The sequence below is a fragment of the Narcine bancroftii genome, assembly GCF_036971445.1.
Source record: "Narcine bancroftii isolate sNarBan1 chromosome 12 unlocalized genomic scaffold, sNarBan1.hap1 SUPER_12_unloc_2, whole genome shotgun sequence".
In the NCBI taxonomy this organism is placed as follows: Eukaryota; Metazoa; Chordata; class Chondrichthyes; order Torpediniformes; family Narcinidae; genus Narcine; species Narcine bancroftii.
Window position 1 is genome coordinate 3,665,307 of NW_027211808.1, and position 17,010 is coordinate 3,682,316.

Here is a 17,010-nt window from a genome sequence, read left to right on the forward strand (position 1 = left end):
AGGCTTTGGTGAGGTCAACAAAGGTGATGTAGAGTCCTTTGTTTTGTTCTCTGCACTTTTCTTGGAGCTGTCTGAGGGCAAAGACCATGTCAGTGGTTCCTCTGTTTGCGCGAAAGCCGCACTGTGATTCTGGGAGAATATTCTCGGCGACACTAGGTATTATTCTATTTAGTAGAATCCTAGCGAAGATTTTGCCTGCAATGGAGAGCAGCATGATTCCCCTGTAGTTTGAGCAGTCTGATTTCTCGCCTTTGTTTTTGTACAGGGTGTTGATGGTGGCATCACGAAGATCCTGAGGCAGTTTACCTTGGTCCCAACAAAGCTTGAAAAACTCATGCAGTTTGGCATGCAGAGTTTTGCCGCCAGCCTTCCAGACTTCTGGGGGGATTCCATCCATACCTGCTGCTTTGCCACTTTTCAGTTGTTCGATTGCCTTATATGTCTCATCCAGGGTGGGAACCTCATCCAGCTCTAGCCTTAGGGGCTGTTGAGGGAGCTGGAGCAGGGCGGAATCTTGGACTGAGCGGTTGGCACTGAAAAGAGATTGGAAGTGTTCTGACCATCGGTTGAGGATGGAGATCTTGTCGCTGAGGAGGACTTTGCCGTCTGAGCTGCGCAGCGGGCTTTGGACTTGGGGTGAGGGGCCGTACACAGCCTTTAGAGCCTCGTAGAAACCCCTGAAGTCGCCAATGTCCGCGCTGAGCTGTGTTCGTTTGGCGAGGCTAGTCCACCACTCATTTTGGATCTCCCGGAGTTTGCGCTGAAGATGGCTGCATGCGCGACGGAAGGCTTGTTTCTTCTCTGGACAGGACGGCTTTGTAAGGTGAGCCTGGTGGGCAGCTCGCTTCTTTGCCAGCAGCTCCTGGATTTCCTGGCTGTTTTCGTCAAACCAGTCCTTGTTTTTCCTGGAGGAGAAGCCCAGTACCTCTTCAGTGGATTGCAGTATGGTAGTCTTCAACTGATCCCAGAGGGTTTCAGGGGACGGGTCCGTGAGGCGGGTTGCAACGTCGAGCTTTGCTTTGAGGTTTGCCTGGAAGTTTCCTCTCGCTTCGTCTGACTGCAGTTTTCCAACATTGAACCTCTTTCTGGGGGCTTTATTGTTTCTGGGCTTTGGCTTGAAGTGAAGGTTGAGCTTGCAGCGAACCAGCCGGTGGTCAGTGTGGCATTCCGCGCTAGGCATGACCCTGGTGTGGAGAACATCTTGTTTGTCACTTTCTCGCACCAGGATGTAGTCCAGGAGGTGCCAGTGTTTGGATCGGGGATGCATCCAGGTGGTCTTAAGGCTGTCCCTCTGCTGAAAAAGGGTGTTTGTAATGACAAGCCGCTGTTCTGCGCAGAGCTCCAACAGGAGGCGCCCATTGTCGTTGCACTTGCCGACGCCATGCTTGCCCAGGATTCCTGGCCAGGTTTCTCAGTCTTTGCCGACACGAGCGTTGAAGTCGCCCAGGATGACAACCTTGTCGGCTGTAGGGGTACGTTGGATGAGGAAATAATTATCATGCAAATTATGTTATCTTCTCCAATGGTATACATATTCTCTATTCAATATGCCACCTTTGAATATTTATTTCAATGTTATTCATCAATGTAATTGCTATACATCTACTAGCAGCTGCTAAAGCTAACCGATAAAAAGGGATTTGAAATTTGTCTAATTTTAAAATCAAAGTCAATATTGTGGGGTATCCCAATAAAAATAAAAACCGATTAAGAGTAAACTTGAATTTAAATAAACCTTCCAAAAACTATAATTCTATACCAAAACAGGTTTTACCTTTTCACAAAGCCAAACTGAGTGCAAAAATGTACCTTTTGTTTCCATATCTAAAACATAAATCTAAAGTGCTTAAAACATATCTTTTTAACTTTTCAGGAGTTAAATAGAGTTGATGTAAAAAATTATAATGAACCAAAGAATATCTCATATTAATTAGTCTAGTCATACTATCCTCACACACAATCTTCCACTCCTCCTGAGATACTGGAATTGATAGATAATTTTCCCATTTAATTTTCACTTTATACAAATCAGGTTTATTTATCTTCTTTTGCAATAAATCATATATTTCTGAAATAAATCCTTTCTTTATTTTCCTCTGTTTCAAACTTAGATTTTTTAGGTAATTTCAGTTCACGTCCTAAATTATCTAATAACCAAACATTCTATTAGATATAAACCCAAACTTTTCCTTTAACCTATTAAATGATAAAAATGATCCTTCTTCAAAACAATCTCCCTCTAATCCAATGCCCTTCTGTTCCAACAATTTCAAATAATAATTATTCATTGGAAAAGGAATTAATTTATTCTGACATACTGGAGTATAGGCTGAAAATTTACCTTTAATTCCAATAATTTGATCCCTAGTATACCATGTCTCTGTCAAATGTTTTAATACAAATAAATAATATTTCTGTAAAAGCTAAGTATTCAATTTATAAATAAAATGATCTATATTATATTCAGAAATCTGAACCAATTCAACCTTAGCTATTAATAAATTTTAACTGTGCTGCCTCATAATAATTCTAAAATTCCCTTAAAGCATATTTCCATGAGAACTTTTGTAACAATAGTCTTGATAATTTACCTTTCCATAAAAGTACTCGAACTGACATTTAATTCATTAAAAAATTATTTTGGAAGCTTACAAGGTATAGACTGAAAAAAGATACTGTATATGAGGAAAAATATTCATATTAATACAATTCACTCTTCCCAATAAAGTTAATGGTAATTCTTTCCACCTATTTAAATCAAATTTAATTTTATTTAATAATGGTGAATAGTTCCACTTACATAAATTAATTGAATATATTAGTTAGCATCAATAACTATTCCAAAATATTTAAAACTATTTGACCATCGAAACTGTGTCATCTGCTGACAATCCAAATACACATCATCTGCTATTGGTAATATTTCACTCTTCTCCAAATTTACTTTATAGCCTGATATTTCCCCATATTATTCCAATTGTCTTTGTAAATAACGCAATGATTCTTTAGATTGCGTTAAGTATATTAAAACATTGCGAGCCAAAAGGACCCAGCAGCAATAGACATCACCAAGACAAGTAGTTACTTACACAAAAGTTGTTTTTCATTATCTTTAAATTTAAAACAGAATTAAACTTTAACTTATTTCTATACTTAAATAACCTTAACCCTCTTCTATATCTAAGTACATGTATATATAATATGTCTGTAAATTTAAGTTATTTTGTTCACAGTTCAATCTCACTTCTTCTTCCAAATTCTCTGGTTGCATGCAATTCTTATACTGTGCTCAGAATTTAACATGTATAAAGTTCCCCGGGCTTTGGTGCTCGAAGGTTGTTGAAGGCTTGCAGAGAGCTATTTGTTTTTCCAGTATTTCCACATCAATGTCTCACTGATGAAACTTACCCCATCAGGGTTCTCCAGAGAGTTCCTTTCTGTTCCCCTTATTTCAAGAGAAGCATCAGACAGATAGCACTTCCAGTCATCTACCATTTTAGAGCTTTTCTTAGGTTTATTACTTTGTACGAATTCTCATTTACCTGTGAAAAAAAAATTAATGTGCTCTCTAATATATTCAATTAATTCAGGTTGTTTTAACAACATCATATTAAATCTCCAATAATATATAATTTCTTCATTTTAAGATACTTTATAAGGAATTAATAATAATGATCAGACAAAATCCTACTCATATTCACCATGCATAAATCTATCTTGTAATTGTGCTGATAATAAAAATATATCTATTCTAGAAAAAGAATCATGTCTGGATGAATAAAAAGAAATATCTTTCTCTGTCAGGTTTAATCTTCTCCAGATCTCAACCACATTTAAGACCTTCATAATTGTTAACAACTGCTTAGCCATCTTTGTTCTCTTCAGAGTTTTTGGAGATTAATCCAATAATGGATCCAAGCAACAATTCAAATCACCTCCCACCAAATCATTTTTATTCACTTGATTCAAATTTAAAAATATTTCCATTACAAATCTTTCATCATCCTTATTGGGTGCATAAACATTCATCAATGTCCATGCTTCAGCAAAAATTTTACAATTTACAATCAATACTCTCCCCACTGCTGCAAAAACTGAAAGTAAAAGGTAACTTTTTATGTATTAGAATAGCCATCCTCTTGCTTTGGAATTAAAAGAATACACTGGAACATGCTTTTCAATTTCTGATGTTCTTTTTCAGTTAAATGAGTTTCCTGGAAAAAAAAACAATATCAATCTTCATCTTCTTGATATAACACTCTTTTCCTTTTAATTAGATTATTTAATCCATTAACATTAAAAGTTGCAAAATTTAAATTTGCCATATCTCTAAATCCCTCCCAGGATGGCACCTCACATGACTTCACAATCAAAATATGAGCTCCGTAAAAATAAAAACAAAAGAATTTCCCCCAAAAAGAAATTTAAAAAAACAAATACCAAAAAAATACAAAAAAAACCCTGAAAAAAATTAAAATCTAAAAACATTGTAGTATCCCTCCTCAGTTATACTGATGTAACCAACATCACCATTGGAGATGACTCCAAAAGTTGTCAAATTATCTACCTCCCCCCAGACCAAACTCTACAGTATCTTAAAAAAAACTTTTTTTATGTTTGAGCAGCTGCCTCCAATATACAGCTGACCTTGTCATCATCAACAATATCAATCAACTGCAAGTACTCCAATTCTTTCTTCACCTCTAGTAACTTCTCAAATGCCTGATTTATCAGATCCTGATCTGACCTGTTATGTGGTAAAAATTAACAAAAATTAAAGCATCATAATAATTTTCAAAAACGAGCTTGACAATTCCCATAAAACACCCTCAATACTGCCGGAAACTGGAGAAAATTTATATCCCTTTTTCCGCAAAACCACTTTAGCTGGATTAAATTATTTGCATCATTTAATTATGTCTTGATTTAAATCAGCATTAAAAAAAACACCCCATTACCATCAACCATTAAAGGGCCCTGGTTTTTCCAGCATTTTGTATAGCAAGATATAAAATAATCTCACAATCCTGATGGCACAAACATCAGATAAGAACTGACCATGGAAATTGACCTGGAAAAGCCTCCATTCTTAACACCTCAGGAATTCTCTTCTGAAAGAATTTTACTAGTTTCTGTCCTTTGATATCTTCTGGGAGCCTCAAAATCTTGATACTATTGCGTTGACTCTGATTTTCCATGAATCTGTCTTCTTCAGCAATTCCCTCTTTTGAATTTCCCAACCAGTAAAGGAATTCTCCATGTAATCCACTCTGTCTTTATACTATTCCACGATCTTAACAGTTAAATAAAAGCTTCTTTAGTTTTCTGAAACTTGACTTGTACATTATCAACAGCCTTCAGACAGCAACTTTTACAGATGAAACATCTGTTTTTTTCCATGGTAATTTCACCACATATATCATTCATTTTCCCTTTCATTTCAGTAAATTGCACACTAACAGCAGCAAAACCTTGATTTGCTTGCAAAACCAAATTTTCCATCTGTTTGGCAATATCCATTAAAACTGAATTTGTAGCTTTAGCTCCAATAAGTACAGATTTTAAATCTTGAGGCCTACCTTCCATTATTCTTGCTGCCTCCATAAGTAGTTTTTCTTCCTCTTCTTGTAAAGCAGGGATTTCTTCTTCCTCCTTTCCTGCCATTGCTTGGATATGGCCACCTGACTGCAGATCTAGACCCCCCCCCCCCCCCGTCAGGCCGATCTCGTCAGCATGGTGAAGGCCGAGTCTTCCCGCAGCCCAGGCCCTACAATAATGTTCATATTCACAATTTGCCACACACACCCAACCCTTCTGCAGCACACATACTACTATTGCTAGACGCAATGGTATGCACAGCCAAGTTACCGGCCACACATGTAGGCCAGCTATCACACACCTCGCTATACATCTCCAGCACGCTGGCTGCGCACTGGTCACCGTGTATGCGCTCATTCTGATCCACCAATGAACTAGGAATATTAGGAATGCTTAGCACGTCGGCGCCATCTTGCAGATTGGAGCTTTGTATTTAACTTGCTGGTGGAAATCCTTTGAGTCCTGGGATTACTTCACTTGACTCCCAATGTTCCTTCTGGAAGGCAGGCTGAAGTTCTTCTGCACTTTCTGGTCGTTTAAACATCATTTTTTTCCACCAATTTTCCTTTTGTTTTCTTCTGAAAGAATTTTACTGGTTCATTGCTCCTGTAATTAATGTTTAGCCAACTTCTTATAACTTTAAAAACTTTATCAAAAACTTGAATAATTCAGTCAGGGAGAGGTTTCTTTTCACATCTTCTACCTATCCCATCTTGCCATGTCTCCCGGTGATATATGTCTTAAAATTTGTCAAAATGTATCATTCTTTTTTAACAAAAGTACAAAACATTATATAACTTTTTTCCTAATGAAGCATTAACCATTTAAAAGTAATAATCATAGGGTTGATGATGAAATAACTGAAACATTGGTTATATATCTTTACCTTCTATGGATACTGTAAGACCAGCTGACTTCTTCCAGCATTTCTGTGCTTCTTACTACAATACAGGGTCTGCAGACTTTCCTGTTTCACTGCAATTAAGGCTGCTGTTAGGAAGTTGTTCTTCACATTGTGAGTGAGTAAAACATGCAACATGCTGACAGTAAACTGGACCTGGAGATTTTCAATAAAGTGACTAATTAGACTCTTTTGTTTTAGTCAATTTCCAGAATTTTGACTCAATACTTAAATACTCATTTTACAGTCACACATATTAGTTTCTGAGAAGAATTGTTAATAAATTCAACAAACTGCAGTGATTTTTTTCAATTTTGCTGAAAACTAGAACTAAGGTAATTGATTTACTTTGTATGATGTACTGTATGGTCCAGATTTGAAGTGAATGTTGAATAATTAATGAGCAATATGCTCTGGGAATGCATAATGTGAGCTAATTCAATACTAAATTATCAAAGTGGTTTGATATGCTACTCTGGCTATTTCGCATAACCATGAGGTAGTATAAGAATATCTACTAGCTCCAAGCCTGTATTAGGCTTCTTTTCTATCATCAAAACCCTAAAATGTAGATGTAAATACAGCATGAGAATATCTTAATGTTTAAATATATCATATTAGAAGCAGACAACACCAAGCAGAGTTTCCTGAGCCTGTATAAAATTTATTGCTTTAAAATGTTCTTTGATAAGCTGCAACTACTTTTATTAGTGAAACTATCCTGCAACATCATTGAAATTAAGTACATCCGTTAAAAATCTGGTGTCAATGTTGTCAGTTAATGGTGTCAATTAATAATCTATCATACATACTTCATTAATCAAGCACACAGGAAATCTCAGGAGAACAAATGCCTGCAATTAATTGTGTGAGAAATTGATGGTTACAATTTTTTAAAGAGCTAAAGCATGTTAATTCCAAAAGTCAATAACTGAACATCTTTTGCTCTGTTATTACTGTAAAAATGCACATATATTTGATTAATGGAATTCTTGTAATTTAAATACAGGTTCTTGTAACCATAGTAATTTGCTCTGTCAAATAGAAACTATTCAAGCTGAAAAACGACCAGTATCTGAACATTATGCAATGTAACAAATGAATAAATACCTTTTTTTGGTCTCCAGAGCATTAAGTCTGAATGGAATTCTATGGTTATTCTTGTTAAAAACCAAATAATTCAATAAATCATAAAATACTGACTATTACAATAAGAGAGTATTTTTTAAAAATGAAGATTTTGGGGTAGTAACTCTTCTTAAATATCTAGCAGAGGTCCTTCACTCCCATCCTGTCAAAAATATCTATTTTCCCTTATGTTTACTTCCAGTAATTCCTGTTTTGATAAATCCCAGTTATGCAAGATAATTTTTTTTCCTGCGCTTTTGTACATTCAAGCACTTTCATAATGACAAATAGCTCAGTGTCTATAGCAGAATACTTCTTCTTCTTCTTTGGCTTGGCTTCGCGGACGAAGATTTATGGAGGGGTAATGTCCGCGTCAGCTGCAGGCTTGTTTGTGCTGACAAGTCCGATGCAGGACAGGCAGACACGGTTGCAGTGGTTGCAGGGGAGAATTGGTTGATTGGGGTTGGGTGTTGGGATTTTCCTCCTTTGCCTTTTGTCAGTGAGGTGGGCTCTGCAGTCTTCTTCAAAGGAGGCTGTTGAGGGGCAATTTCATACCATGAAACTGAAAGACAACTCAAGCCAGCCCAGTAAAGACAAAGTTGGTCAACAAGTAAATAGGCTCTCGCATAGCCATAGCCAGCCAAGAAATATGCCGACACATGACTTGGAGTGTTACAGATGTGGAAAAAGAGGTCATTTTGGAAAAGACCCATGCTGCCCAGCAAAAGTCAAAGTTTGTAGAAAGTGTGGAGGTAAGGACCACTTTGCAAAGAAGTGCAAAAGCAAGTCGAATGCAAACCAGAATGGGAAGAGTACAGCTTCTAAGGGCAAAGCTTGGGGGAAAGGAAAGTATCCTGGAAAGAAAGGCACTATTCGCCATATAGAAGGTGACCCAGAAAGTGACGATGATGATGACAACCAGGATGGGCAGAAATACTACTGTGTATACAATTCATATGCTACAATCACTGAGATGTTTTCTTCATTTAAGTACTGGCACTGCATTTTCCTGAAGTATTCTGAATGTTGTTTTGGCTACTATAATTGTATGAAATTTAAAGTATTATGTGCAGTTTTTGTAACCTAACTACAGGAAAGATATCAATAAAATTTTAAGAGTACAGAGAAGATTTACTGGGATGTTGCCAGAACTTGAGAAACATAGTTACAGGAAAGGGTTAAACAGGTTAGGACTTTATTCGCCAGAGTGTAGAAGAATGAAAGGAGATTTGATAAAAGTATGCAAAATTATGATGGGTATAGATTGAGTAAATGTAAGTAGGCTTTGTTTTCTGAGGTTAGGTGAGATACTGGAGGATAAGGATGAAAGAAGATAGGTTTATGGGGAACATTAGGGGGAATTTCTTTACACAGAGTGTGGTGGGAGAATGGAATGAGCTGTCAGCTAATGTGGCAAATGCAAGCTCTATTTTAACATTTAAGAAAAATTTGGACAGATACATGGATAGGAGAGGTATGGAGGATGTGTCCAGGTGCAGGTTAGTGGGACTAAGTGCAATAATAATTCGGCATAGATTAGAAGGGCTGAAGAGCTTGCTTTCTGTACTACAACGTTCCATGCTTTTCTGGTTCTATGTCTCAAGCCCCTTTCACACTTGCGAATGGTCCCAGGAATTACTGGCCAATAGGCCCTAGTGCAATCCCTGGTGTCAGCAGATGCCAGCGTTGCAATCAGGCTAGTGTAGAATGAGCAAATGCCTTCTAGGACAGAAATGATCCAAGTTTTCACGTGAGTGAAGGAACATAAAGGAAGAAAAGATTAAAATGAAGGTATAAACTTTGCCATGGGAAAGTTGCAGAGAGGGAGAGAGAGAGAGAGGAAATAAATAGTAATAGCGGACAATTTTTAAATAGTGTGGAAAAGCTTGTATTGCTATATTGCACAATTTATAAAGATCATGGGAAAAAGTGATGGCAGATCTAACTATCCAGAATGCCAAGCAGCAGAACAACCTCTCCATGACTGCTATATGCATGAAGCCATGCATAAACTCTTTCTCTGTTGCACAGCTTTCTAGTAGGGCAGATCCACCATTGTTTTTTCCCATGATATTTATAAATTGTGGATGATAGGGCTCCAAAAGTTGTCCGTTATTGCTATTTATTGCTAACACTTTCCCAGGGTCCCTTTTAAAGGTTTATATAGGTTGGCACAACAACAACAGGGGCTGAAGGGCTCATACTGTGCTGTATATAAAGCTTAATTATGTTATAATTAAGCATGATTAATTTTGTTCAAATATAAGATAATAATACATTGATCAGGATTTAGGGCAAGTTCACTGTCACTGGATGCATCATGATGTCACCGGTAGAAGGTAGAACAGACCTAACCCTGGAGATGGCTTCTTGCAAGTATGAACATGTGCAATGTCCCAGTTAAAAGTGGTCAAGTGTGATCAGCAAAAATGCCATTCCTATCCCAGGTCACTGAATGGCTGATTTAGGGGGATGCAAGTGTAAAAAGAGCTTCAAATTAACATATTTGCAATAAGAGATCTAAACCTCCTTTAGTGAAGAAAGTTAAAAGCATTTTCTGTATAAGAAAAATGACCAGATCACTATTCTTTTAATTTGTGATGATCATGTGTTTTCAGCAGTTGTATCCATAGAACATAACACATGGGGAAAAAACCTTTCAGTCCTTCTAGTCTGTGCCAAATTATTATGCTGCCTTGTCCCACTGACCTAAACTCAGTTCATAAAATAGGTATCCACTCAGAAAATAGGTGCTGAATGTCTTCTGAATTTCTTCTCCAGTTGTTTACTTTTAACTTGTGATGAATTATTCATTTGCTTCTACTTTTGGTGGATGGCTGATGCTCTTATTAATTGATTTGCTCATTTAATTATTTCCATCAAGATCAGAGCTTTCAAATTTTTGGGGAAATTTATTTCTCTAGGCCTACTGTTTGCTTGTACATGGAGAATGCTTTTTTTAAAAAAAAATGAAATTAACAGATATTTAGTTGATGTTGCATTTAATTCTTGTTTAAAATACTGTTTTGTATCTTTATACAGAGGGTTGTGAGCAGCATTCGTTCTTGGAAAAGGGTGTATGCCCTCTTGCGATCACATTCTCTATATCTCCACAAGGACAAAAGGGACGCAGTGACCTATGTTTCTTCTCCAGCTGAGGATGAACAGCCCATTTGTGTTAAAGCCTGTTTGATTGATATTTCGTACAGTGAGACTAAAAGGAAAAATGTCTTCAGATTGACTACTTCGGATTTCTGTGACTACCTCTTTCAGGCTGAGGATAGAGATGATATGTTGAACTGGATTAAGATTATTCAAGAGAACAGCAAAACAGAGGGAGAGGTAAGTACAATATCATTTTTAAAATTGAAATGAGGTAGAAGATTACTTAAAATGCTCACAAAGTCAGATAACATTTGCAAAGGGAGAAACGTCAGTGTTTCAGACCCCTAATATTTAAGTTAAGCTGCTGATGAACAGCTTTGACAGTTGAAATCGTAGTTCACTGTCTGGTTTGAAAATATCATATAAAGGTAACATAGACCAGTATATAGCAGTTACAGTTATTTTGTGTGCAAGATAGCATTGATTATTTTGATACTCCTTCAGTTCCAACTGTAAAAGAATAAAAACAGATTCTGTGAAATGTCACATAGGTACAGTTTTGACCTTTCCACTTCAATTATTGGATTAGTTTTGGAGTAAGGAGTAAACTTGTTTTATGATTCATTGCCGTAGCAATGCAATGGATTTCTTTTACTGAGGACAAATCTTGCATTTAATCTGATAAAAGTCTGTTGTGCTCTGTAGAAGATGCAGATGTTGGCTGGGTACTTTATAAACTAGATACATTAGTATGTCCTAGCAAAATAATGGCAGATGTGTTTTAATGCATTAATTTAAAATGCAACTGATGGTACCCTTTTTCAGCCGGCAACTAACATCCCAAGGAGGCCCTTTTATTTTCATGTTAACCAGCTCTCAGTTCATGCCAGTACATTGACACTAATTTCATATACTCAGACATTGTTCATCACTTTTATTGGAAGCCTCCCAGATGTCCAATGTGGCACTCCCACTGTTGTTTTTTCTTCTATTCTGGTCAATAAAATCCTCAAAAAAGAATAGAGCATCAAACATGATTTTCCTTTCATAAATTCCTGCCCTCTTGGTGGTTAGTGTGTACATGAGAAGTTTTGTTGAATATAGTGTAGTATCTAAAATATGGTCTTTTTAATTATTAGGACACGAGTGCCAGATTGATAGAAGTCAAATTAAAGGAATACAGGAACCAGAGGTAATTAAACTAATCAGATATTGGATTATTTTTAAATTATGTTTTATTTGTGATGTACATGATCAGTTGCCGTGAGATAGAGTTGACAGTACAGAATGAAAAAGATGTTGATCTTTGATACAAACTCTGGTTGACTGAACTCTTCATATTCGCTGAGGATATTTTGAAGTGTTATTTGTCTCCATGGATGTGAACGGCACTTTTGTGTATCAATGTTAAACCAGATGGCTTTCCTTGTCTGTTAATTTATGATCAATGCAGGGGTTTCATGCTGTGCTGATCAATATAAAGTTGTTTTTTTTTAATTAAATTTTAATTAAAAAAAAACAATTGAGTTTGAAAAGCACTTTTTTTTTAAAAAGTGAAGATTTTTGGCTGAGAGATGTATTTATTATGTGTTTGTCCAAATTCAATCTTTTTTCTCTTGTAACTTGCTTGTTTTGGTTGGCACATGGATTGACATGAGAAATGAGTGACTCATTTCATGGAAAAACTTTGCTGTTTAAAAAAAGAAATTCCAAGTGGGAAAAACATGAATATTTATTTTTAAAAATTGGTGAACTTCCTTTGGTATGCAAACCTTATATACTGCTATATAAGGTATTACAATGCAAGTGTTGATACTGGAGCTGGTAGCAGTGCCAAAATGTTAGGAAGCGAATACTCTGAATCTTTCCCAAGACTGCTTAAATAACTTCATGATGCTTTTGGTTATATGAATGTACAGTGCCAGTGTATTTTTCCTTCCTTCCTTTATCATCTTACAAATATTGATTCTATTTGGGGTTTGGGAGTCACAACCATTAAATACTGTGCAGTAGGCTACCAGGCACACTCTTTTTTTATGAACCTGGGCATAAAGTGGTGTTGTATGATCCAGTGTCCTTCTGAAATTCAGACAAGACCATTTACGGCAGAAGTCTAAGGTGATGCATTCATGGATCTGAGGCCTCACACTGCCAGAGACCCGAGCTCAATCCTGACTTTGGATGTTGTCTGTTTACATTTTCTCACTGTGTCTGTGTGGGATTCCTCTGTGAGCTCCAATTTTCTCCCACATCTCAAAAATGGTAGGTTCATTGCCCCTGGTGTATAGAATGGTGGAATCAGAGGAGAATAAAAAGGGGATTCGTGTAGGATTTATGTAAATTGGTGGTTGCATGTTGGGGCAGACTCCGTGGGCCTCCTTCTGTGCTATTCATGATGGCTCTGTTACTAATTTTTCTTATTATTACAATTTATTTTGTGCTATGTACAGAACTGCTGGCTGATCTTACATTGATTAGGTAACTGAGGGAAGTCTAGCAGACATTTGAAAAATTGCCAAATTTTAATCCTGGCAGCAATATGAAGTTGATGGAGTAAAAGGAGATCAGAAATGTTTAGCCATAGGGAGTGGGGACCTGGTTGTCAGGTTGAATCGTGGAATTGTGATGTAGAATTTAGCTCATTAAATCTGTGCTGCTTCTTCATAGAAATATTTAGACAGCTACTACTTTTTTCCAACTGTTATGTAAATTATTTTTCTTCAAGTTCCTATCCAATCTCTTAGGAAAACTCTGGAGGCTCCAGTGCCCTTGCTGTGTGTGTCCCATTTCATAACTACTGTCCTTTAACCCATTGCACCTGTAATTGAATCATCCACTACCTGAGATAATTTATCCCTTTTTACCCTGCTAAACTCATCTTCTTCAGTATCATTCTAATTAAGTCAAAACCTTTCAATCAAGAAAGTCATAATAAAACACATAGTTTCCAGGATATAAATAAAATCATACATTACTTAAGTTTGACAATCTTTTGTGAAACATTGGTTAAATGAAAATTGGAATAGTTTGACCAATTTTAATCACTACATTTTACCAAGGATATGAAGGCTTAGAAAGACTGCAGAGAAGATTTACTAAAATAGTTTCAGGTTTGAATTACATGAAGCCCAGACATAAAACAGAACATAGAACTTTACAACACAGTACAGGTCCTTTGACCTATATAAACCTACTCAACAAACTAAACCTTCCCTATCCACAACCATCGCCTTCTATTTTTCTTCCATCCATGTATCAGACTAAGAGATTTTAAATGTCCACCAGCACCTAGGCAATTCATTCCAGATGCCCACTACTCTCTAAAAAGTAATAAAAAAAGCTTCCCCTAAACCTTCCTCCCCTCACCTTCTCCTCTGGTGTTTGCTAGACTTGCCTTGGGAGAAAGATGTTAGCTATCCACCCTGTTTGTGCCTCTTATTAATTTTGTAAACCTCTATTAAGTCACCTCTCATCTTTACCCACTCCAATGAGAAAAAGCCCAGCTATCCCAACCTTGCATCATAAGACATGTTTTCCAATCCAAGCAGCATTTTGGTAAATATCCTCTGCAGCATCCTGGTAAATCTCCTCTGCACCCTCTCCATAGCTTCCACATTCTTTCTGTAATGATGCATAGAACAATGGATTCCTTCTTTCAAGGAGAGGAGTAAAATAAGTGTTTTTTATCACTGGAAGAGCTAGAGATGGCAAGGACTGAAGCCATGAAGGGATTTGAAAACAAGGAAGATAATTCTGACATTGAGCTTTTGTGACTCCAGGCTTCGTTGTAGGGTTTAAAATAATGGTGTTGGGTGAACAGGATAAAAAAGCTAGGACTTGGGAAACATAATTTTGGATAATCTCAAATTTATAGCAAGTTTAGCTAGTCAAGAGATATGAAAATTATAATCCGGGAATACAAAAAGTTTCCTAGCAGTTGAGACTGGATCAGAGAAGGAAGAAGTGATGGAATATGGCTGACAGTGAAAGTCATGCATGATTAAACTATGTCTGGCTTTTTTTAAGTTGAAATTGTACTCTTGTTGTGTTACAGCCCTGCAAATAATAAGTCCAATTCTTCTCCAAAAGGATTGCATCACCATGTCATCCGACAACCACAATCTCCCATACAGGAAAATACAAACAAAGGTAAACCACCCTGACCTCAAATTAACTGGGGATCTATATCTGGCAATTCTTTTCCCTTTCTCATCTCTCAGTCTCCATTCCTGGGGAGAAACTATCTGCAGATATCTTTTACAAATTTGTCTATACCACTTCCTACCATGTCCCCTGTAAGGATTCTATTCATAGCTTTCTATTCCTCTGTCCCCACTGTATTGGCTCCCAATATGAACCCTTCTATTCCAGGACATCAGAGATGTTCATCTTCTTAAGTAAACCTGGCTTCCTCTTTCTCTTCTGTCATTAACTTAACCCTGATCACATCTTTATGTCCTGCATGTCTGTCCTGGCCCCTTTAAGAGGATGATATATCACCAGTTGCATAGAGGCAGTCAGAGATGAAATCTAAATGCTGCTTTAACCACTGAAGCCCTGGTTCCCAAAATATTTATTTAAAAAAGTGATGAGATCCACAATTTTAAGGTTTAAAGAAAAAATCAAACATTGATGCATATTTCAATCAGTAGGGGTGTGTAGAGTTAAATTTCCATCGGCAAAAGCTTTGAAACAAATTTGGAATTGATCGATATCTTTACGTTAAGATCTACTGGTAAGGATGCATGCTTCCAAACAGGAATTAATGAGTGCACCAAAGGGCAGTCTTGTTTCAAAAGCAGTTGTACTTCCAAATAGATTGCAGTGGGAGAGCACTATCTACTGGAAGAATGGTGTTGTATTTTAGCCTCTTCCTTCATTATGGGTTGGCATCATCATCTCCTCCAAAGTAATGATCAAAGAAGCAGAAATTGTAAAAACATATCTGACAAAATATTCTTCTTAAAGAAAATATAAATGTCAAGGGAATATATTGATAGGAGGGGACTTTAACCTTAATTTGGATTCAAAGGTGGATAAAACTGGACAAAGGACTAGCAGAAAGAACAAAGTAGCCAAATTTATGGTTAAATCAATGCAGGAGATGCAACTTTTGGGTATATGGAGGAGACAACACCCAATGGAGAAGGAATACTCATATTATTCGAGTAGACATAAAATATACTCAAGGATTGACCTGTTCCTGTTGTCAGCCAATATCCAAGGGAGAGTTAGGAAAATGGAATATAAAGCTAGATTGTTATCGGATCACTCACCCCTGTTATTAGCAATAGAGCTGGAGGACATCCCATCAAGAACATATAGATGGAGATTAAACTCCATGCTACTTAAAAGACAGGATTTTAGAGAATTTATTGAATGCCAAATTAAAATGTACTTTGAAATAAATATGGAATCAGTGAAAGATAAATTTATATTATGGGATGCAATGAAAGCCTTCATCAGAGGACAGATAATAAGTTATGTAACTAAGATGAAGGACTACATTCAGGAAATAGAACAGCTGGAAAGGGAAATAGTAAGTACAGAAAAAGAACTAGCAACAAGGAAAGATGCAACAAAAAGAGAATTGGCAGTCAAAAAAATAAAATATGAAACACTACAAACTTATAAGGTGGAGAAGAACATAATGAAGACAAAGCAGAAGTATTATGAGCTAGGATAAAAAATGCACAAAATACTATCTTGGCAGCTTAAAACAGAACAAACTAAAAGAACGGTCAAGGAAAAAGGACAAACAAATTATGTATAACTCAACAGAGATCCATGAAAACTTCAAGGAATTCTACAAGGAATTATACCGAACTGAGAATGAAGGGAAAGAAGACAAAATAGATGAGTTTTTAGCTAAAATTGAACTACTGAAATTGCAAGAGGAGAAAAACAAATTGATAAAAGCATTTGAAATAGAGGAAATACAGGATATATTAAAAAATCTACCAAACAATAAAACACCTGGAGAAGACAGACTCCCAATAGAATTCCATAAAACATTTAAAGACTTATTAATTCCTCCTCTCCTGGACGTAATGAACCAGACTGAAGAAACACAAAACATGACAGATTCATGTAAAACAGCAATAATTACAGTAATACCAAAGACAGGAAAAGATCCACTAACACCAGCATTGTACAGACCAATATCTCTACTTAGCTCAGATTATAAGATAATAGCAAAACTATTAGCAAACAGATTGGCCGACTGTGTTCCAAAAATAGTAAAACTAGATTAAACTGGATTTATTAGGAAAAGACAA

At 36.5% G+C, this 17,010-nt stretch overlaps 1 protein-coding gene across 7 annotated transcripts in view; it reads left to right on the forward strand.

The window, feature by feature from the left end:
- The window catches only part of LOC138750126 (rho GTPase-activating protein 23-like), a 397,500-nt gene that overhangs the window by 324,747 nt on the left and 55,743 nt on the right, over positions 1-17,010 (forward strand). For all 7 annotated transcript variants that reach the window (XM_069912263.1, XM_069912261.1, XM_069912262.1 and 4 more), the window contains 3 exons: positions 10,670-10,969; positions 11,872-11,924; positions 14,787-14,881. In XM_069912263.1, coding sequence (XP_069768364.1) covers positions 10,670-10,969; positions 11,872-11,924; positions 14,787-14,881 — 448 coding nt within the window. The remainder of the gene's footprint in view (positions 1-10,669; positions 10,970-11,871; positions 11,925-14,786; positions 14,882-17,010) is intronic.